The 21,803-nt window shown below is 41.1% G+C and overlaps 1 protein-coding gene across 2 annotated transcripts in view; it reads left to right on the top strand.

Annotated features, from left to right (window-relative positions):
• The first annotated feature begins 486 nt into the window (after positions 1-486).
• NAMPT (nicotinamide phosphoribosyltransferase) overlaps positions 487-21,803 on the top strand; it is a 36,083-nt gene continuing 14,766 nt past the window's right edge. Inside the window, exons 1-6 of one of the 2 annotated variants that reach the window (XM_023638876.2) lie at positions 487-894; positions 8,729-8,885; positions 10,374-10,477; positions 12,695-12,823; positions 18,515-18,673; positions 19,242-19,378. In XM_023638876.2, the coding sequence (XP_023494644.1) occupies positions 838-894; positions 8,729-8,885; positions 10,374-10,477; positions 12,695-12,823; positions 18,515-18,673; positions 19,242-19,378 (743 nt within the window). In that variant the 5' untranslated portion in view covers positions 487-837. The remainder of the gene's footprint in view (positions 895-8,728; positions 8,886-10,373; positions 10,478-12,694; positions 12,824-18,514; positions 18,674-19,241; positions 19,379-21,803) is intronic. The other variant, XM_023638877.2, reaches the window with a different exon arrangement.

Raw genomic sequence — 21,803 nt, 5'->3', positions numbered from 1 at the left:
TTTTCTCCGGGAAAGTCACAACATCCCTCAAAGCATCAAAGAGCTCCGCCATGGAGCCGGAGGACGGCGGAGTCGCCGCGTCCAATTAAAGGGGCGCTCCAGACCTTATTCCTCGCCGCTGCTCCTAGCCTTTTAAAGACAGGGTGAGAAGGATCGGGAAAGACAGGAGGGATGGAGGCAAAAGGCTCCATCCTTCATCCAAGCCGGAGACAATGGTGAGTGGCTGCGCGAGGACGGGGAGACGGGCAGGGGGAGGCTCCTCGGCCCCCAGGCGGGTGGCGTGACTTCAGGAGGACTCGGACCACCGGCCAGGACTGGGCAGGACGGGAAGGTGTCTGCGGGGCGGGCGAACCGGCTAATCGCAGGAGGAGCGAGGCCGGCCACGCCCCCTCCTGGCCCCGCCCCTCCTGGCCCCGCCCCCCGCGCTGCGCCGCGCCTCCCGGGGCGGGGACGTGCAGCGCAGGCGGGGGCCCAGGTCGCGGGCCGGGGCAGCCCGGGGCCCCCAGCTTCCCGGAGCGGGCGTCTCCGAGAGCGCGCGTGCCTCACGTCCTCCCGCCCGCCCCGCCCCCTGCGCGCTGCGCACGCGCGGCCGCGCCCCGCCCCCGCGTCCCCGCCGGCGTGAGGAGGCCGCTGAGCGCCCGGACCGCGAGCGCGCCGGCGCGTCACGGCCTCCGGGCCCGCCCTCCGTCGACCCCGCCTCCCCGCCCGGTCCTCCCTCCGCCCCCCCTCCGAGCCAGCGGTGACTTAAGCAACGGAGCGCGGTGAAGCCCATTTCTCCCTCTCCTCGCGGCCGCGCCGGGCAGCCCGCGGCGCGCGGCCCGCACGCTCCGGCCCGACATGAACGCTGCGGCGGAAGCCGAGTTCAACATCCTCCTGGCCACCGACTCCTACAAGGTAGCGGCGCGGGCCGGGGGCAGGGGACCGGGTGGCGACGGCGCCCCGGGGCCGAGCGTGGGGCTGAGGGCCGGGGTCGTGGCGCGGGGCGGCCCGAGGGACGCCGGGGCAGGTGGAGCGGGCGCTGCAGTGGGGAGGAGGGCACGGCGGCGGGATGGAGGGAGGGATGGGCGGCGGGAGGCGGGGCCGGGCGCGTGGTCGGGGGCGCGGCGAGGGGCTGGGGCGGGCCGCCGGGGCTCGCGCTCCGGTTGGGGCTGGCGCGGCGGGGCCCGGGCGCCCGGGGCGTCTGCGCCGGGCGCTCGCCGTGCCCGGGAGCGCGGCCCTTTGGCCCCGGGCCGGGTCGGGCTGGGCCGGCCTGGGCGAGGGCTCGCCGAGCAGCGGGGCAGTTAGGTAACGGCCCCTTGGGGCTCTGCGGGGGCGCCGGGGAGCGGGGTCTGAGAAGTGGGGTTTTCCCCGCCAAACGGAGTCGGGGCGCCTACCCCGGTCTGGGCAGGTCCGTCCCTTCCCGCAGAGCGGTGGGCGAGGTCCCGGTGGGGGGCTGGAGCGGCCAGTCGCGTCCCCCCGCCCTGGCCCGGACGACGCTCGTCTGCCCCCGCGAGGCGTGCTGGACTCTCCATCCCAAACTCCTGTGGCCCTGGTGATCGCTCACTCTCCTCCTCTGCCCTCATTGCGTTAGGACCACTGGAGGATTTCTGTGAAAAGGAAAGTGAAACACGAGGAGTTAAATGCGCTGTAGCTTTAACCCTGGAGAACTTGCGGAGAGAGAAATGGCACAACCATGTGTTAATTTGCCTGTGGGACACTTGCATGTATTGCTGCCCCGTTGATTTTATTTGAAACACACGAATTAGTGAAGGAACGAATGATTGGAGAAGACAGGGCAAATGTTCTTTCCCCTGGGTTCCAAATTATATGAAGTAAACTGAGTATACTTTGCTAAGCTGTGTTAACCAAAACACTTAAAAAGTGAAATGTCAGACCAGAGACCCCACTGGTGCAAAATCAATTTTAGTTTTTACCTGAGCAACATGATGGTTTGGAATATAGTGGTAAAACATAACGCTCTCGTGTTCTGGGATTTTGTTGTGAGGGGTTTTTTTTTGCTTTTTGTTTCTTTCCTTAAATATTCTAAGAAGGTATTCTGGAGAATCCCATTTTACTTAAGTTCTGTTTTGTCCGTTTCTTCCCAATCCGTTTAAGATTCTACGTATGATGCCTTAGATGGGTTATTATTTAAGGTCTTTTAAATGGGGTTTTAAAGTGGAAATCTGCACGATGGCAAGGTAGTATGATGAAGGATGATTTCCTTGGCCCTAAAAGCTCTAGTATTCTTTTAGTTCAATCATAGTGTTTCAAGTGTTTTTAATAGTGATTTTAGAATGGTCTCATTCTTAGTTTTGTAGAATTTTTTTTCTTAAGCAAATCTTTAAAAATTTTTCAGATTTTTTGTGTAGTAACTTATGATTTGATCAAAATGGGAAATGTAAACAGAGGTTGATGGGTCTAATTTTTAAAAACAAAACCCAGTGCAAGCTCCTTTAGTTTGTAGCTCCTCCAGCCATTGTACATAAGGAGTGTAAAATTGCTTTAACGTTAGTTTTCTGGGATGCTTTCAGTTAGAAGAGTGAATTGCCGGGAACTTTTCTAATCTCCTAGCAAGGTGGAATCAACTGGACTATTAGAATTTGCGTCTATTTAATAGGGTTTATTCCTGTCCATTTTCCAGTCTGACTGGCACGTTTTATCCCCTTTTCTCATATGAAGTCTTTTTGTATTTCTATCTTAGTAAGATTTTTCATTTGTTCCGCAAAAAGTCTCAAGAGGAATCAATCAGGTTATTGTGTTTTATACCAATGGTTTACAGCAGTATAGTAAAATAGATTGTGTATTCCATTCTCAGATTTTAGTCTTTATTTTCCTTAGATTTTTAGCGGCCTATATTCCGTTTTTCCCTTTTTATATTCTTAGGTGAAGAAGAGACAGAAATGATAATCTTGAGGTTAGAAGTAATGAAACTTTCCTTTGGAGATTACATGAGATTATTACACATCCTTATCAGTACTTACGAACTATTGGCCAGTTAAAGTAGGGAAGTAGTAGCTTTAGCTGTGTTGATGGAAGAGAGCGGAACATGTTGACGTCTCCTTTCTGAAACTGAAGAAAGTGTACTTGGCTGTCCAAGCACCTCAACAGGGCTTTTGCGAGTAGATGGCATAGTGTCTAAGCACATGACTTGTGTCCTCTCCACAGGGTTCAGGGCAACTTGGACCAAAGGAGGAGCGTTTAAAATACATATTCATTTCTGTAATCTCGTACTTCATTATACATAGTAGTGAAATAAGAAAATAGGTAAATGTGGTCATTTCCTCCATTTTCATCCTGGGTTTTTGTTACAAATAAAAGGACACTTAATCTTAAGTGTTAATCATTTATATTTCCAAAATGGCTTACAGCACAATTACCTACTGGGTTGTATTTGCATTGTGCTAAGCCAACTAGGAAAAGGTGCATTGGGGCTGGCCTTAGACGTTGCAGTGCCTAAAAAGCATTTGGAACTTTTTTCATCAGAGACAGGTCGTTTTTTTCACTTAATTCTGGCATAGGCTTTAATCAGTGTCCAAATAACTGTGGATCATTAAATGATGCATTTCTGTTCCATCCTTCCTTCCTCTTGCTTCTGTGTAATGTTTTTAACAAACTACAGCAGAGAATAGTTTTAACCTTTCTGAACATTTTAGCTATGAGCAGATTAAAATGGAAGATGTCACTTGAGCTGTAATTGGAAAAAATAACATATAGCGCACAAAAGTAGTCCCTAAGCAATTTACAGTTTAAACCATATCACACATTCTATATGAAATGTGCTGTCCAGTGTGGGTTGCATCTCAAAAGGTCATTTGTAAACTGGTTATCTAGAAGTCAACACGTTCTCATCCATTCATTTGATAAATGTTGGAGACCTATGAGGTGTAAAAAAGACAAAAGATGTCTCTTACATTCCAAGATGCCTGAAAGTTGATTTTAGAGAAGTTACAAAGTCTGTACAATTTATGTGTGGTGATTAAGCACCCAAGGCAGCTCTTTTAAAAAACAAGATTTTGCTTCCTCATTAATAGCAGAATAACAAAAGGTTGGGCTTTTTGGAGGAGATGAGAATCATCTTACGGACGAGTTAGTGCTGCCTGGGACTTTAGTTACCTAGTGTCTTCCTCTGAGCTCTTCCTACTTTTCGTAGTTGCTTCTCTTTTACTCCCACTGAACAGACATTTAAGGCTGGTCTAGGGCTCCCCTGGCACCTGAGCCGTGTGCGGAGTGGGTACCTTTGCAGTCTGTCTGTCGGGGCCTACCCAGCATTCCTATGCAGTTTTTCCAGTAAGTTTTATGTTATAAATTACAGGAAAAACTTGGGCGACAAAAATAAAATCCTACATATAAATCATGGGTATACTTCATAGGAGGCTTAATTTAGCTCAGTAATAATTGTATAATATCTTACAAAACAAAAATACCAGAAGTTGGGGTCCTCTTTGTCAGTGAATGAAATCTCTCCTAGCGGTGTTGCAACAAGTTACAAGTTGTCAGGAGCTCTGTGCCGGGAGGGTAAGGGGAGAGGTCCTGTGATGACTACAACTGGCTTTGCACCTTCTCCCCTTCCCCAAAACAATGCGGTCCAAACATCCTTAAGCCGTATTTTCGAAGTTTTTATTGCTTCAAAAGCCAAATAGCAATGAATTCTTTTCTGGGGCAACAGAAGTATTTCCAGCACTTGAGAAATAATATTGAAAAGCAGAAAGAACCAGTTATGATGTTTGCTCTTTCTAGCACATTAGCTTTGGGGCTGAGCGGAGCCTCTTCTGAGTGCCCCTAGATATTATGCAGATAACTTCACTTACCCTGTGCCCTTGGGTGTGTTACCCCACGTGCTCTTATATGCACAGAGGACTGTTAAAATGTTGGCTTGTGGTTATTTCTTAGCAGTTAAAAATAAAGTTGTAACTGGAAAAGTAGGCTAGTAGTAGTTACTGTTGGTCACATGATCCCATTTGGGAAGAAAGACATCACATCCACCTTATGGGAAACCCAGAGAAGCTCAGGAGAAAAGCAGACTTTGCTTTCACGGGAGGATCCTATGCAAGTTGAATATTTCTCATGCTTCTCTTTAACTGTCATACTTGGAACACGGATATTTAGCCTTGTGATTGCAGTTTTTAGAAGCTTATTTTTTCATAAAGTAAATCAATCATAAAACTGAAATTAAGGTAAAAGAGCTGCATTTTCCTGGGTGCCTGTATCCTTTACCACACACAGATTCAGGTACTGGCACTGCTCTGTTAGCTGCGGAAGGCCATGCCAGTATCGGAAATATATTTTTTAGGGGTAAGGTTTGCTGAGGATATTATGAGATATTTGCTATTTTCATCTTGTAAATAACTTTAAAGTTATTGTAGAACCATTTTCTCTAGTGATGGGAGTCAAAACAGTGTTAAAAAACAACATGATTTAAGAGCTCCCTCTTTGTAGTTCACTTTAATTCTGAGTACTATGAAACTTTTTGTTAGTAATACTTAACGTATTTAAGACTGAGCTCTTGATTTCCCTACCCGCTCCTTCAGGGCCTTCCCCGTCTCAGTTAAGGGCACCATTATTCCTCCAGTTGCTCACACCAAAACTCTAGGAGCCACCCCTAATTCCTCGCCCTCTTTACCTCCCAAATCTCATCTGTCAGCCTGATTCTCCTTTATCTCCGAAGGTAGTGGGCAGTTCTCTCACCTAGCCTAGTCTTTGGCAGGAGCCTCTCACTGATGCTTCTGCTCCCACCCTGTCACCCTGTAATTATTCTCCACCTCACGCCAGGCTGATCCCTGTAAAATGTGAATCGGATCACACTCACTCAGCCTAAAACACACTCTTGGCTTCCGTTGCACGCGATATAAAATTCAGGCTCCTTGTGGTAGCCTGTGAGCCAGGCGTGATCTTGCCCTGCATCTCTCTCTGACCTTATCATGGACCCCCTCTCCTCCCCGTTCTCGAAGCACCAACCACATTGGCCTTCATTCTGTTCTGTCCTTGAAGTCAACTTATTTCCTCTCTCCTTGCCATTTACATCTTGCTCAAGGGTCACCATCTCAGAGAAGCCTTCCTGGCCCCTACTTAAAGTAGTCACCCAGGCCCCTCTAGCCTATCATGTTCTTTTAATTTTTCATACGATTCATCTAGATCTGAAATTATTTTCTGTGTTGTTATTCTCTGACCTTTCAGCCCGCGTTAGCCCTATGAGAATAGACAGCATCAGTCTATTTTACTCTCCCACCGTCAGCGTCTGAAACAGTGCCTGGTGCATAGTAGGTACAGAGTACATATTTGTGAATGAACAAACTGTTTATAAAGTAACAATTTATTGATTTGAATTTCTGCTATATCATCTCATTTTTCTGCTGAAGGTTCCAAGGGGTTCAGAGTGACCACTTTAACAGAAAGTAAAATGAAGAGGACAGTAAACCTAGCAAAACTAGAATCATAAATCATGTATTGATGGTATTCTTAGAAAATTTACTAAGGAGCTTTAAAAACTTTTTCCCACGAAAACAGTGTGTATATACCAATATACATAGATCTGAACAAACTATTTTATTCTTCTGTAAACGTATTGAGTGTTAGTAAGTAGTTAGTAAGTTATGTTTCCTGGTTAATTGCTTGAGAGTTTGCCTAGGTGACCTAGATTGTTTAGCTAAATTCTAAAACAGTTCTCTCCAGTTTTTCCAAAGAAGATTTTAGAAGTCATACTTCGTTTCTTATTAAGCAGCTTAGATAATTTTGTGTTTTTAGTGACATCTGTTTTCAGGGGAGGCATTCTGAATATTTGATAGGTTTTAAATACCGTAATTAAAAAATACAGCTGGAGTAAAGTTTTACAATTATAGACATTTAATTATTGTCGAGCACTGGAACTGTATCTGTATGATGGAAAATTTGTAGTATACGTTTATACGAAGATGGAGTTCAGTAGTTTAGGGAGATTTCCATTCAGCTTTTGACTGCTTGGTCTACTCAGAAGATGGGGATAATTCATTTGCCATCTTGTACTTTTAAATGCAATCTAGAAAGAATAAATGTATAAAGATGCACCATAAAGTATCTGAACTGTAGGAAGGTTAAACTGTTGAGAGTCCCAACTGTGAATCTGACTTTTATGAACTCGGTGATGTGATCCAGACCTTTATTGAACTTTTACTTCTTCGTGGTTGACTTTTCTTCTACCTCGCTGCTTATTCCCACTAAAGGATTGGAGTTGTTTAGATTGTAAACTGGGCAGTTTCATTTTTATATACAGCTTGGGTACATTTTTAGAAAGTGTATCTTTTTCTAATCAGTTTCAAGTAGTTGAAGTAGTAAACATTTGCTATTAGGGCATCATTTGTATGTATATTTATATTGCATTTTAGTGAATTGGCTAATAGATTTAATTGCTCCAGATTCTGTGTTAGCTATTTCACTTAGCTACTTCTGAAATCTAGAAATGACGTGTACTTCTAGGTTCTGATGAGGCTCCTGAGCTTTGTAGTATATACATATCTCTTGTACCTGAGCAGAACAAAGTTCCAACTCGGGGGCATGACTTGGACATTCAGACCACGTGTTAATGTAAAGATCACCCGCAAGGTCACGTGTAAGCAGCATGGGGGTGCTGTGTTTTAGAGTTGCAAGTTGCTTCTGTTGGAGAGGAAACATATTTGAAACTATTGTGATTTTTGCTCTCTATGTGGGGTGTATCCATTTCAGATTTTTGTGCTAAGGTAGAGATGCTTGAGGTTAAAGCCGAGTTTTGCTGGGATTGAGATTGTGCAGCCAGACAAGGAAAACATTGGTTTTCTTAAACAAGATCAGAACCAAACAGAAAAAATGGTTTTATGTTCACAGTGGTCATCCGTGGAACTTGGTCTGCAAAGGTTTATTCTGCCATCACCCTGATTCACCACCCTGTACCTTGAGCTTTAGAGCATTATTCTTTCTGCTCCTTCAAGTGGGCAAATACACATTATTCTTCCAGTTATTTTTTATTGGTAAAATGTTTTAACCACATTAAACTATAATAAAATTCACATTGTAATGAACACTCCCTTTTTTTTTCCTTAAAACTCAGCAGAAACAAATTCATGGAAAAGAAGTTTGTGAATTCATATTTTTAAACTCATAAAGATTTGATGTTGCATTTTATAGCCATTTATTTCCCAATTTGGAGGTAATTTGAGAAAAAGATTACAAAACAGGATTTTTTTTCTGCTGTTGCTTTCATCCAGGTTTTCATGGAGTCACGGTGAAGACGAGCAGGGGTCCTCCTCAGCACCCCATTATAGGGATGAAGCAGTAGGGTCGTGGGAAGTCATTGACTGTTGGCTTTTTGAACACGCCACATTTAGACAGTAACAGTGCCAACTTGTGCTTTCAGCTTACTCTGTTGTATCCTGGGTATGCCCCCAGCAGCTGCATCTCTCCTCCCCGGAGGGAAGACTGTTCCCCAGGATCACATAAGATCCCTCTCTTTGTACTTTTATCTCAAGCGGCCAGCTTAGAGGCCTCGCGCTGCACCACGTGCAGTGCATGTGTTTGTCAGGTTTTGTACTCTCCTGTGGTTCTGGATCGAAGATGCTGAACTATTAAAAGTACCTTAGTAAGTATGGCACTTATTTCTTATTCTTTATAGCCAAGAAAAGAAGCTAATCAATAGCAAATAAGGAGTGTAGTTTCTCTGGTTTTAAATCATTTCAAGCCTTTTCTGTTGTGATTGATACTCTCTTCTGGAGTTTTCTAACTCAAGCATTTCTCTTTCACACAGGTTACTCACTATAAACAGTACCCACCCAACACAAGCAAAGTTTATTCCTACTTTGAATGCCGTGAAAAGAAGACAGAAAATTCCAAAATAAGGAAGGTGAAATACGAGGAAACGGTATTTTATGGGTTGCAGTACATTCTTAATAAGTACTTAAAAGGTATTATTTTCCGAGTACATTTAAAACACTGCTTTTATAAAACTTCATAATTTTTTCCTATATTGTTATATTCTAATACTTGAAGTAACTTTTTGAATAGTTTAATTTTGACATTTATTTAATTACTGTAACTATTTCCACAGTTCCTTTGGAATTTTTTTAAACCTGTTCATTTGAATGCATTAAATCTTATAATTTGGTATATGTTCTTGGTGTTCTAAATATGAGAAAGATTTTCTGAAACTGTTAAGTTGGGAATAGGTTTAGAAAAGTCAGTTTTCTGAGGCTAATCTGATTGGTTAAATAGACTTTACTCATTAACTCAAAATAAAGGATTCATTACTGACCTGGGAACTCATTTTGAATTATGGTAGCAATTGTAATTAGAATATTTCCATGCTGGTCGGTTTGACCTTACACGCCTGTTTCTGAAAACTACCTATAACTGTAGACATAGTCTCAAGTGCATTTTAAAGCAGAAAAATCTCCAAAATAATTTCCGTGCCTTCTTCTTGGAAAGTCTATTTCTAGTCTGTTTTATAATGGTATTTCTATGGGGAAAAGAGTTCCCAAGGTATTTATACATTTTGGGAAATTTTGTGTCTAACGTGTTCAAATAAAAATTATCTCAGAATTGAATACAAATTAAGTTGAATTTTATGCACATAATAACCTTTTCCCATAATCTTGGCGATTTTAATATCAGACAGTTGAGATATGTTGTACTATTGAAAACCTGCTTGGGTGGGAAAAGTACTTTGCAGCAAAACCACCCAAAATATTTTAAATGAGTTTCCTAGTGATCTTATATAGAGAAAGTTACCAAAGGCTAATATCACACTTTAATTCTACAGCTTAAAAACGTCATAAAATACTATTTTTTTATTGATGACAGCTGAAACATATTGATTGCCTGTTATAGGCCAGTGTTATTGTAAGTGCTTCATATGTCTTAACTCATTTAGTCCTCACAACCACCCTCTAAGTAAGTATTCTGCTATGATTATCCCCATTTTACAGATTAAAAAAGTTAACTAAAAGTGTATTTGGGGGGCCAAAATTTAGTAATTGTGAAAATTATTGGATTATCAGCCCTAGAGACATCCTTTATGAATAAAGTACAAAGCTTCTCCTAGAAAATCATCTGTGTCAAGGCTTACTCCTTCAAATTTGAATATGTGAATTAATAAAGATAGAAAGCATGTATCTGAGAAGTTAATTTATTGTGATTCTAGAAAACTATACATGTAATGATTTCTTGCGCACATCTGCTTTTCAAATAGGTTAACATTTATGCTAGAGTGAGTGGTTGGATGTGCAGATTCCTTTTCTGGCTCTGCTGTTGACTCAGGGTGAATCATTTAACCTCTCAGTTCTCATGTTTTTATCCATAAAATGGGTGAAATAGCTAGAGATAGTATCCCCTGACAACTCAGCGACTCACAGAATGCCTTTAGAAATGTAAACAGGGCACGTTTCTCCTTTCAGGTAAAGTAGTGACCAGAGAGAAGATCCAGGAGGCCAAAGAGGTGTACAGAGAGCATTTCCAAGATGACGTCTTCAACGAGAAGGGCTGGAACTACATTCTTGAGGTAAAATATGGGCTCCTGTTTGGATCTATTTTGATTTTGCTTTTAGTTCACAATTTCTTACAAAAGAATTTGAACAGAAGATTAGACTGTAATTACAGCTCTTTTCTTTCTGTGACCCAAAGACATTCTTGTGAAAAGTTATGGGCAACATTTAATTATTTCTTTCTTTCTTTCTTTCTTTTAGTGAGGAAGGTTGGCCCTGAGCTAACATCTGTTGCCAGTCTTCCTCTTTTTGCTTGAGGAAGATTGTCACTGAGCTAACATCTGTGCCAGTCTTCCCCTATTTTATGTGAGACACCTCCACAATGTGGCTTGATAAGCAGTGCTAGGTCTGCACCCAGGATCTGAACCCGCGAACCCCAGGCCACTAAAGCAGAGCATGTGAACTTAACTGCTGTGCCACCAGGCTGGTCCCTGAATTGTTTTTTGTGGTAGCAAATCATTAGTATCTAGAATCTCCAGCAGATCTAAGTAATTGGTTAGGATAGAAATGAGTTATAATTCAAATAACTAGCATTTTTCAGAAAGGTGATTTAATCCTTTCTTTGAAAATATACTATAATTAAGAAAGGGCATGGTTATTTGGCAGTTTCAAAATTTAGGTCCATTGTTTTGACTGTAGAAGTAGATGCTGTGAGTCTGTCCCTACATGCTAATTCTAGGAGATTGCCCTTACTGAACAGTTGCAATGGGTTGCTGCAGGTCCATGCCGTTGACTTTATTCTCTGTTGTTCTGTAGTGTTCATGGCGAGCACGATTGGCTCCATTGCTTAAACTTTAGGGCATCCAAAGACGGGGGATTTGCGTTGCGAGAGTTGAGTGTCCTCTGCAAGTTTTCTTTATTACAAAGATAGGTTGGCAGTGGGATCTCTTGGCATCTTGCCATGTTGAGTGTTAATTTATTGTGTCTTAAAGGTGAATGTCTTTTCCATTGTAGACTATCAAACATAAGGTAGTTAGAAATACTTTAACTTTCATGCCTGTATTGTAATACTGGGTTTTACTGTTTGGTACTTACGGGTCTTTGAAGAAGTCACGTAGGCCCTCTGCTGTGGTTTTCCCGTGTCTTGAGAAGGTCCGTGACATCTTTTGGCCACCCCCTGCACTCATCCCCTTGGGGTTGTTGTGAGGATCATAGTAATGGATAAGTTAGGTGCCGTGCTCGTTAATATAATTCCCAGTGGCCAGGGCGATAAATCTTTTGATTTTATGGTCAGAGAATCTTAGGGATTCGTAGGTTAGTCTCTAGAGATACCCTTGTCTTAACCCCATTTTACAAGCATGGAGTCTGAGACCTGTAGATGTTCAGTGACCTGCCGGAGGTCTCCTGCCTGCCCTGGGCTCCCAGCTGCCCTTCTAAGGCCGTGTTCTTTCTGCTGTGTCATGAGGCCTCCAGGGCTTCTCATCAAGCAGATTTTTCTCCTATCTAGCTACTTTGTCTCAAATCACATAAATAAACTATAAGGATTTCTGAAACAACTTCCTTTCCTAGCCAAAAATTAGCCATGGCTTTTAGCTTTAAAAGAGGGGAGGCGTAATTAAATAACTAGTCACATAGCATGTAGCAAATATATCCTCCTCCTAATTTTGGAGAGAATGGTTGCACTTATTGTTGATTGCCAGAGCTCTAGAAAGTGTACTTACGATTGGTCTATCTGCTACCACAAGGGTTTCGGGTCTACCACCAGAGTAAAGAGAAGGCCTAGTTAAGGTGCTTCTACTGGCAAGGAGCTCTCTCTGTCTTGAATTTATTTTTTGTTTGTTGTTATTTTCTTTGTTTTGTTTTGCTCTTTGCTAGCAGTCCCGTATTTTATCTTTCAGTCTTGAGCCTTTCTTTTAGGAAAATGACCTAGTAGAAGGAAGATGGTGTGTTTTGGGCATATGTTGGAATTTTTATTTTTTTAAGAGTGGAAAACCAACTTTTTTCTTTTTATCAGTTTGAAATTATATCTTCTAGTGATAAATGTTCTTTAGCAGAAGCACTTTGACAGCATAAAATTTAAAAATTAATGTCAGTGCCAAACTGTTAATCATTTTAGTTAATTTTATTTCAGGAGGATATGGATATTCTGACTCGATTATTAGCAGTTAGTAACATCTACAGTTGCAGTTTCTGTGACAGTAAGTTTAGCTTCTGTAAAATATAAAGAACCTTATTAAAACAGGTAGCTGCATATCATCTGTTAAATGAATAACTTCGTTCTTGTCTCTTACCAGAAATATGATGGGCATCTTCCAATAGAAGTAAAAGCTGTTCCTGAGGGCTCTGTGGTTCCCAGAGGAAATGTGCTCTTCACAGTGGAAAACACAGATCCAGAGTGTTTCTGGCTTACAAATTGGATTGAGGTGAATTGTTTTGTTTTGTTTTAATTTCTTATTTAATATTAATTGAAGATGTAAAAGCCATTCAACTGGGATTCTAGTTTAAAAATTGCGCCTAATAAAGCTATGTAATCTCTACAGTTACCAAACTTTTCGAGGCCTCAGTTTCCTCATCTATAAAATGACAGTTGGACTAAATACTCTTGAAGCTTCCTTCCAGTGAAATCTAATATTCTGAGATTTTATCTAAGTCAAATTATTAAGAATTATTATTGTTAAAGTTCATTTGGCTTCCGTCTTATTCGTTGCAGTCCTAAATACATATTATCATAAAGGAAAACTAGAAAAACAGCACAGGTAGATTTTTAGTAACTTAAGAAATTTTATGGATAGTCTGTTCCAGTTAGACTAAAGGAGTTACGATCAAATTTTTAGTAACTACTTTCTTCATTCATCTAATCAGTTTATGGCCCAGGCTCTACCACCTGATATTTCTCCTCTAAATATATTCAGGATTCACTGATCATTTGTTCAATTTCTAAGCCCAAAAGGAGGGTACATTATAGACTCTGAGTTTATATTCCAAAGACTTTTTGGTTGTTTGTTTTCCTTGCATCTAATCCTAAGCAATCATATGTTTTCATATGCTTATAATTATATTTTTTGTCTTAATATCACTTTTTATTATTAATAATCACTTACCTTCTTAACAGCTTAATTTAGATTTTATGTATGAGAGGAAATAGCCTGGAAAGTGTCTGTAGAAATATCGCCTGACTCTGAGAGGCATTTACTTAGTGCTTAGAACTGACTCTCTATCTTACTAGTTTAGTAGTTAAACTAATTTGTTGTTATATTGTAAAATAATACATTTGAGATTTGTTTATAAAGGCTGGAAAAATTTAGAAAAAGTAAGAGGTCCACAAATAGGTTTGAAATGTAGTGTTGCTAAGTCAACAGGAAATTTAAAACGTTTTTATTAGACTCTTGATGTGCCATCAACTAATAGTAGGTTAATGGACTCAGAAAAAATGTACAATTAACTAAAATAAAAATTTTAAATAGTTACTACTATGTCTTAAAACTTTGAATTAACTGAACTCAAAGTAAAAGAAAATGTATCTTTTAGTTTTTGTACAGTTGTCATAGTATTTGTACTGGCAAATATTTGATTTTGAGAGAATGGCATTATAAAAACACAGGAGTAGAAGAGTTCTTCACCACATTATCTAGTCTATCCTTTTACCAATGCCAGGAGATCCCAAACAGATAAATCTTAAGGGATTTAAAATCATCATCTATTTTTTTATCACCATTTCTTTTTAAGTTTCCTAAAGTTGAGAATTTAGTCAGTAAGTTCTCTTTCCTTAGATCTGTTAGAACTTCCATAAAGCAGATATTAGTGGACATAGAGACGTCTAGTTCCCAATTCACCTTGCTTTTTCTTTTTCTTGTTTTTCTTTATCCTCTTCAGAAATTGAAAAAGCACTAGCTTTAGAAGAAAGAGCCTGTTTTAGTAATCATTATTTTGGTGTATTTCACTAAAAAAAACCACAAAGTAAAAAGTTTTATATAGAGACATTTTAGAGTAGTAGTTTATTAGCAAATATGTAAATAAAATTATTATTATTATTTTTTTTTGGTGAGGAAGATTGGCCCTGAGCTACCATCTGTGCCAGTCTTCCTCTATTTTACATGTGGGATGCTGCCACAACTTGGCTTGGTGAGTGGTGTGCAGGTCCACACCCAGGATCCAAACCCACAAACCCTGGGCCACTGAAGTGGAGCATCTGAACTTAACCACTACGCCACTGGGCTACCTCCTAAATAAAAGTATTTTTAATTTAGAAATTATTAAACATAAAATATAACATGAGACTGTTAGATTTTTAAGGAAAAAAAGTACATAGTTCCTTGTTTTTATTTGCTTATAACCTGAAACAGAACTTATGTCAAGTTTACTTTCTATTCTACTAATAGATTTTATTTTAAATAATTTCAGTCCTAGCTAGGTATTTTTATCTGAGGCACAAAAGTTTATGGTCTGACTCAATCCCATATTGTCACTGGCTAGATCCTGTTTTACCAAACTTGTGTTGCCTCTAAATCCCAGGTCTCCAGAGGAGACTACTTCCTCCTGACCTCACGCCCTCTCTGGGTTTGTGGGCTTAGAGCAGGCTCATCTTGCTCTCGCCCACCCCCAGCCCCAGTTTACTGCCCCGCCGTATGTGTGAAATCTGTTACGGCACCCAGCAAACCTCTTGTTTACAAACGGGTAGGTTTTCTTCAGGCAATCCTTGATTTCAGACATTTTAAGTAATAGTACTAAGTTGTATTCCTTCCAGTTCCTTCTCCCAGTGTATGTTCAAGGTTACTAATAATGTTGTGTGATTGTCAGTCATCACACACTGAATTCTAAAATCCACTAAAACTGTTGGATTGCTTTACTGATTTTGGTGTTGGTGCTAGAAGAAACCTCAGTCCTCAAGTCAGATTTCAAAACGCGTTTCAGAGAGCCTAAGGACTCTGCAGAGCGTCTCAGACTTCTGAGGGGCTCAGGAGTGGGCACATGGGCCACACCTAACCGTCTCTTCTACCAAAAACAACAGAAAACAAAAAGAAAAGATGACTTTAAAGCCGTTCCACCAATCCTGTGCCCTCGTGTCACTGATGGGGAAATTGAGCCCTGAGAGGTGAGCGGACGAGGCAACAGAGCAGGTCCCTACCCCTTTCTGCAAGGCCACACCTCTTCTCATCCTTTAAAATTCCTCTCCTGCACAGTAACATTGTAGTAAACTTGGCTTAAATGACATTTGTAGCTTCGTTTACTTTAGTCTTACTTTTCAGCTAAAAATTTTATCTTGATTTGTGTGAGCAAATAGCCGTTTTGGAAAAGTTTCCAACAAGGTCTACTTTATTGGACCTTGGAATAACCCGAACTAACTTGCCTTTTTTTCCCTTGCTTACACCTACAGTGATCTTTTTTAAAGGGGAGTGATTTTGTTAAGAGTATAATTTAAGCTGATTTTGTTGGACTGTGGAAAGGAAATGGTGGTGTGAAGGATCACTGTGTCTCATAGTTATTTCTCTCCTTCCCTGGCATTTTTCGAGGGGTAAGGTCGATCTTCTACCTTTATAACTCAACTAGAGTTTTTCACCTAATGTTTTATATCTTTCTCTTACTCCTAGATAATATCAATCTGAGTTAAGTTAAAATGTGAGTGTTAATCGAGTTAAATTCAACAAATGAGTATTGATTGATTACCAGCTATGTGCCCAAAAGTGCTGGGCACAGAAATTAGAGTCAGATATGTCTTATATGAGGTCGTTTGGGGGAGGAGCAGTTCATTCTTAACCAACCACTAATATGAGTAAGAATTAATGCTGAATTGGTAGCAGAAAAATAGATACTTCTGTCTAATCAGGAAATGGAAAATAAGCTCTAATAGGGGAAAGGAAGAACTGAGGAAATGGCACGGTGTTCCTAGAATGGCAGATGGCCCAAGGGGAACTGCAGCATCAAAGTGGAAGATAAAGGAGGAGATAAACCTCTAGATGGTAAACAAGGCCAGATTATAGGCGGCCTCAAATTTCTGCATGAATTGGCTCTTTTCCCCTATGGACAGAAGATAGCCGCTCGAGGATTGTAGGGATTGACGCAACCTCAGTAAAACTCCTGCTTTAGAATAGCTGGTGGCAGTGTGAAGGGTGAGTCAGAGAAGCTAAAGATTAGAGGTAGGATAATCATGGGCGTTGGTAATGGAATCAAAAGAGTAATTTCAGAAGCAGAAGGATTAGAAATTGGAGATGATTGGGGCCAGCCGGGTGGAACAGCAGTCAAGTGTGCACGTTCCACTTTGGCGGTCTGGGGTTCGCCAGTTCGGATCCCGGGTGCAGACATGGCACCGCTTGGCAAGCTGTACTGTGGCAGGCGTCCCATGTATAAAACAGAGAAAGATGGGCATGGATGTTAGCTCAGGGCCAGGCTTCCTGAGCAAAAAGAGGAGGATTGGCAGCAGATGTTAGCTCAGGGCTGATCTTCCTCAAAAAAAAAAAAGAAAGAAAGAAATTGGAGATGATTGTTAATAGAGTTTGTTAGGGGTTGTATCAGTTTTCTATTATCGTACAAGAAACTGCCGCAAAATAAAACAACTATCATTTCTCATGATTCTGTGGTTGACCGGATGGTTCTCTGCTGGTCTTGCTTGGACTTATGCATCTCCATTCCACTAGGGTTCGGCTAGGACAGGACAATCTAAAGTGGCCTCACTCCCCTGTCTGGGGCCTCAGCCCAATGCCTCGGACTGCTGGGCCTCTCCATAACTGAGGCTGCTTCATAGCGGTAGTCTCGAGGTTCGACGAGAACGAGAGTAGAAGCTGTAAAACCTCTTGAAACAGGAGCTTGAAAGTCATACAGTATGGCCACCACCACATTCTGTTGGTCAAAAGCAAATCGAAGGACAGCCCAGAATCGAGAGATGAAGAAACAGATTCCATCTCTTGATGAGAGGAGCTGCAAAGATTTGGGGCCATATTTAATCAGTCATAGGAGTCTCGTGCTATAGTTATTTTTCTTTTTAGGTGACCATGTTGGGAAGTCCAAGGTTAAATAATCTTTTTATTTGTTTCTGCTTATATTATTTGTTGATCACTTAGCTGGTATTCAGTAAGAGCTTATTTTGTAAAATTTGAGAAATTAAATAGCTTTTTGAATGAACTCAGACATTGTTGTCATTTTAGCAGCTTTTTCTTAAACGAATTTGAGGCTGATTCTAATAACAGACTATCTGATTTATAAAATAAACATAGAATATTATGATCCTAGAATGGAGAAGGAATGCATTCCCAAACCATGATCATTAACGCAGTTGCTGTGATTAAGCATCAGACCTTCTTGGGGTTTCCTGGCAGCCAAGGAAAAAAGAGAAACCAAGGGACAGTTCTTAGCAGAAAGTAGGAACCTAGCAATTCTTCCATTTCCTCATATGGGAATTTATATAATAGGCACTGAGTTATAAAATAGTGATCTTGCAATTTTACAGCATATACTGAAATGTTTCGTGTGGCTTTCTTAGAGTGACCTTTGATAAATCCAAGGACATAGAGCTTAACTCGGTGAATAGGATTCTCTGGTGCTAAGCAAAAGTATCTCAAGTATGTAATCTAGTCGTAGTCGTATTAGCCAAGGAAAAATTAGATCCAAAACTACCTAGAGGAAGTGGTGAATCCCTTCTTTAGACCCGTACTGTTGAGCGTGTAGTCCGTGCACCACTGCGGGTCCACGCAGGGCCTCGTTAAATATGGAAGTTGAAGATAGGCATTTAGAAACTGTTAGAGTAGTTGCCTCAACATCCAGGTGTGAGTATATTTTATAAAACTATTGGTCCATGACACAGTGAAGATTTTTTTACAAAGTAGCACTTCATCACAGATAGTTTTCCTAAAGAAACTTCTTTGGATAGAAACTAGGCAATTTGACGTTTTCTACTGTTGAGGGCCTGGTGTGCTTGCCCTTTGTTTGGTGGATTTGAGAGCTGACCTGTGCACTGTATTTGGGATGCACGTAGTAGGCATCCTGCTATACAGTTGAAATAGCTAATGGTTTTTCTAGTAGTATGGAAGTCTAGGACATACCTCCAGGGAAAGCTAGGATTTTCCTCAGAAAGAACCCAATATTTTCTGTACTAATATTTGTGGTTAATTTTCTTACTACAGACTATTCTTGTTCAATCCTGGTATCCAATCACAGTGGCCACAAATTCTAGAGAGCAGAAGAAAATATTGGCCAAATATTTGTTAGAAACATCTGGTAACTTAGATCGTCTGGAATACAAGTTACATGATTTTGGCTACCGAGGAGTCTCCTCCCAAGAGGTAAGGAAGTGTGAAATGCAGCTCATTGAGTAAGGTCTGGGCTCTCGGTTAGATCACCACTGTCGACTTCTTGGGAAGTTATTGGGGTTGATCTTGGGTCTAAGTAGGCCACATTTTGAAATTCTAGAGATTCAGTCAACATATATGTTCAGTACCTACTGTGTGTCAGCCCCTGTTCAAAGTATGTGGAATATAGCTTTCAACAAATGTCCCTGTCCTTTATATCTTAGATTGATGGATGAATGCACAGACAGATGGACAGACAGACATAATAAGTTTAGCAGATGTCAGATAATGCTACAGAGAGCACAAGGCATAGTAAGGGAAAAGAAGGCAATGGGAAATGGGAGCGGTTCACTATTAAATAGGTCTCTTTGAGGACGTGACAGTCGAATCCTTAAATATTTAGGAAAAGCTGGATCTTTGTCGAAGGGAACTATTATCAGAGATATCTGATGTTCTCTCTCTAAGAATAGCTGAAGACAGTAATTCTTTGGGGAGCTGTGCTGGCTACCTCAAGTATGGGTCTTGTTCTTTTTTGGATTTGGGTTTATTGTTTATTTTCCAGACTGCTGGCATAGGAGCGTCCGCTCATTTGGTTAACTTCAAAGGAACAGATACAGTAGCAGGAATTGCTTTAATTAAAAAATACTATGGAACGAAAGATCCTGTTCCAGGCTATTCTGTTCCAGCAGCAGAACACAGGTAAAATTCGATTTTCATCCTCCCATTATCTAAACGTTTGTTTTCTGAAACTTTTTTCACTCTTGTCTTTGTAATTGTGACGTTTTGCGTAATTATAGAGCCAGGCACTACAGTAAATCTCTGTGAATTTAAGCAGTACAAACTCAGTACTTAGACTTTGTGTCAAGATTCATTTCAAGGAGGTAGAGAAATATTAACCATCCTAATAGAAGCAATGTAAGAGCTTTTATCCAACTCTTACATTGACATATAGGTTTATGTTAAGGACTTTTTCAGCTGCTCTGTTGCCGTATGCAGATTGGTTTTATTAAATTAAGTCTGGAAGGGCTCACTGGAAAACCTGGTCACTTCCCCTTTCCCTGCTCCGCTCCATGCGCTGGCCTGTCTCTGCCCTGGAAGTTGTCGTCAGGACCCAGCACCCTCGATTGTAGATGAGCAAGTAAAGGCCTTCGATGAAAGGGAGGGGGCTCAGGTTCCTCTCGTGCCTCCTCGTCTGATCTTCAAACCTATCTCAAGTTAATCTAGAAGGCGCTTATAATCTGGGCTGCAGCTGCTCTGGTCCTAGAATTAACTTTATTGGAAGTCGGTGGAGTTTTTAAAACGTGTGCCAAACCTTATGCCTGGTTCCTACAACAAAAATTATTTACTGTAGTTGTTTGGGAAGGTATATTAAGTTCTCCTCATATGTGAATATTGCAGGGTGCCAAACCCAACGGTGAGTTGAGAATAAAGCTGAGCTTTTATGGAAGGCAGTCCACTGGGTGCTGCAGGGGATAAAAGGATATAGAAAACTGACCCTATCTTTGGGATAAAAATAGTACGCTAGCAACATTCTGCTCTGTTGAGTGAGTCCTTTTAGAGAGGTACGATTAAAGTGCTCCAGCGGTGCAAGGGAGGGAAAGGAAGGGTCCTGTTCCACTGGTGGCTCAACGAAGGCTTTATAGAGATGGTTTGTGAGCCCGTGGCTTCTTGAGGAATGGTAAGACCTAAAGGCAGACGTAGGGGACCATTGGTTCTCTGAGTAACATTTATTGCCTGCCTACCCTGTGTCAGCATTGTCCTGAAAGAGCAAGAATGGAAGAGGAGAGTGTGAAACTGTTTAGGAAATACGGGCTGAAGCGGAGAGGTTTTGGAGGGAACCTGGGTAGACTGGGAAGACAGGTTAGGAGGCCCCCAGATTCGTTTCCATGTTGAGTATCAACTCTGAATGTCAGGCTGGGTTGTTCTGACTGCGTTTTCAGATGGGAGCGGGCATTGAAGTTTCTGAGCAGAGGGGTGATGTCGGAGAACTGTTTGAGGACGATGATGTTGATGGCAGGCTAGCCTGGGAGCTGAGGGAGAACCGGGAAGGCAGGAGGCTCTGCAGGAAGCTGCTGCAGTAGTTTTGAGAGGTGACGAGGTTCAGAACCAGGCGGCTCGATGGGGAGAAGCAGATAAACAGCAGTGGCTTCTGAGGTGCACTTGGGAGAACCTGACGATTTGCACTGGGGCTCAGTAGAGAGTCAATTCAGCTGAGGTTTACGAGCATCGCTGTGTTAGTTGGGCCTTACTGAATACTTTCACATTCAAGACTCGTGAAACTGCGAAGATGAGGACGTCTTTAACAGATAAAGGTTTTAGGGTTACAGTATTTTTATTTCAGACTTAGATGTATGTGTATCTTTTAAAAACTTAATGTAGTATCCATATATTAAACTCTTCACTGATGGTTTTGTTTCAAAGTAATAACCTCATGAGTAAGATGCTCTAAATCTGAGACTAAAGATAATATCTTCTTTAGAGTTTTCATGTTAAAGCAGGATGAAAATCCATTTTCTTTTTATAGTCTCAAAATATTTACTACATTTGTAAATTTGACTCCTTAATATATAAGATTTCAGATGTTCTTAAATAGAAAAGTCTTTTAAACAACAGCATCGTGTAGTGAAAGAGCTTTGCACTGAAAGTTGGGAAACCTGAGTGACCTTACAGCTGACCTACTGAGTGGCCTTGGGCAAGTCACTTCTCTCTCTGTTCTTCAGTTCCTTCAGCCAGCCAAACAAAAGGAGGAGCTAAAATTGTACATCTCCAACATCAGACGATCATTGGGGATAAATGAGCTAACACCTGAAAAATAAAATAAGAGAACTCTAAAATTTAGAGCATTGCCGTTATTGTTATAAATATTTTCTTAAGGAATATATGAATCTGGACTTAGAAATATTCAGTTACATAACTTTTCCCTCAAACTTTGGAAAGGTATCAAATTTATTTTGATGCTGGAAATTGGAATTATAGCATGAGTAGAATTCATTGAATAAATATTTATAATTCCATATACCAAGTACCATGTTAGAATAGAGGTTATGATTGCATTACATAGAGGGTGCTATAGAAAATGTCTATGGGATGATGAGATGAAGAAATTCACCTTCCTGCGTAACAA

The sequence above is a fragment of the Equus caballus genome, chromosome 4 (genome assembly GCF_041296265.1).
Source record: "Equus caballus isolate H_3958 breed thoroughbred chromosome 4, TB-T2T, whole genome shotgun sequence".
Lineage (NCBI taxonomy): Eukaryota > Metazoa > Chordata > Mammalia > Perissodactyla > Equidae > Equus > Equus caballus.
Note: the sequence above shows the minus strand (reverse complement) of the source record. Positions and strands in the feature narration are given on the sequence as shown.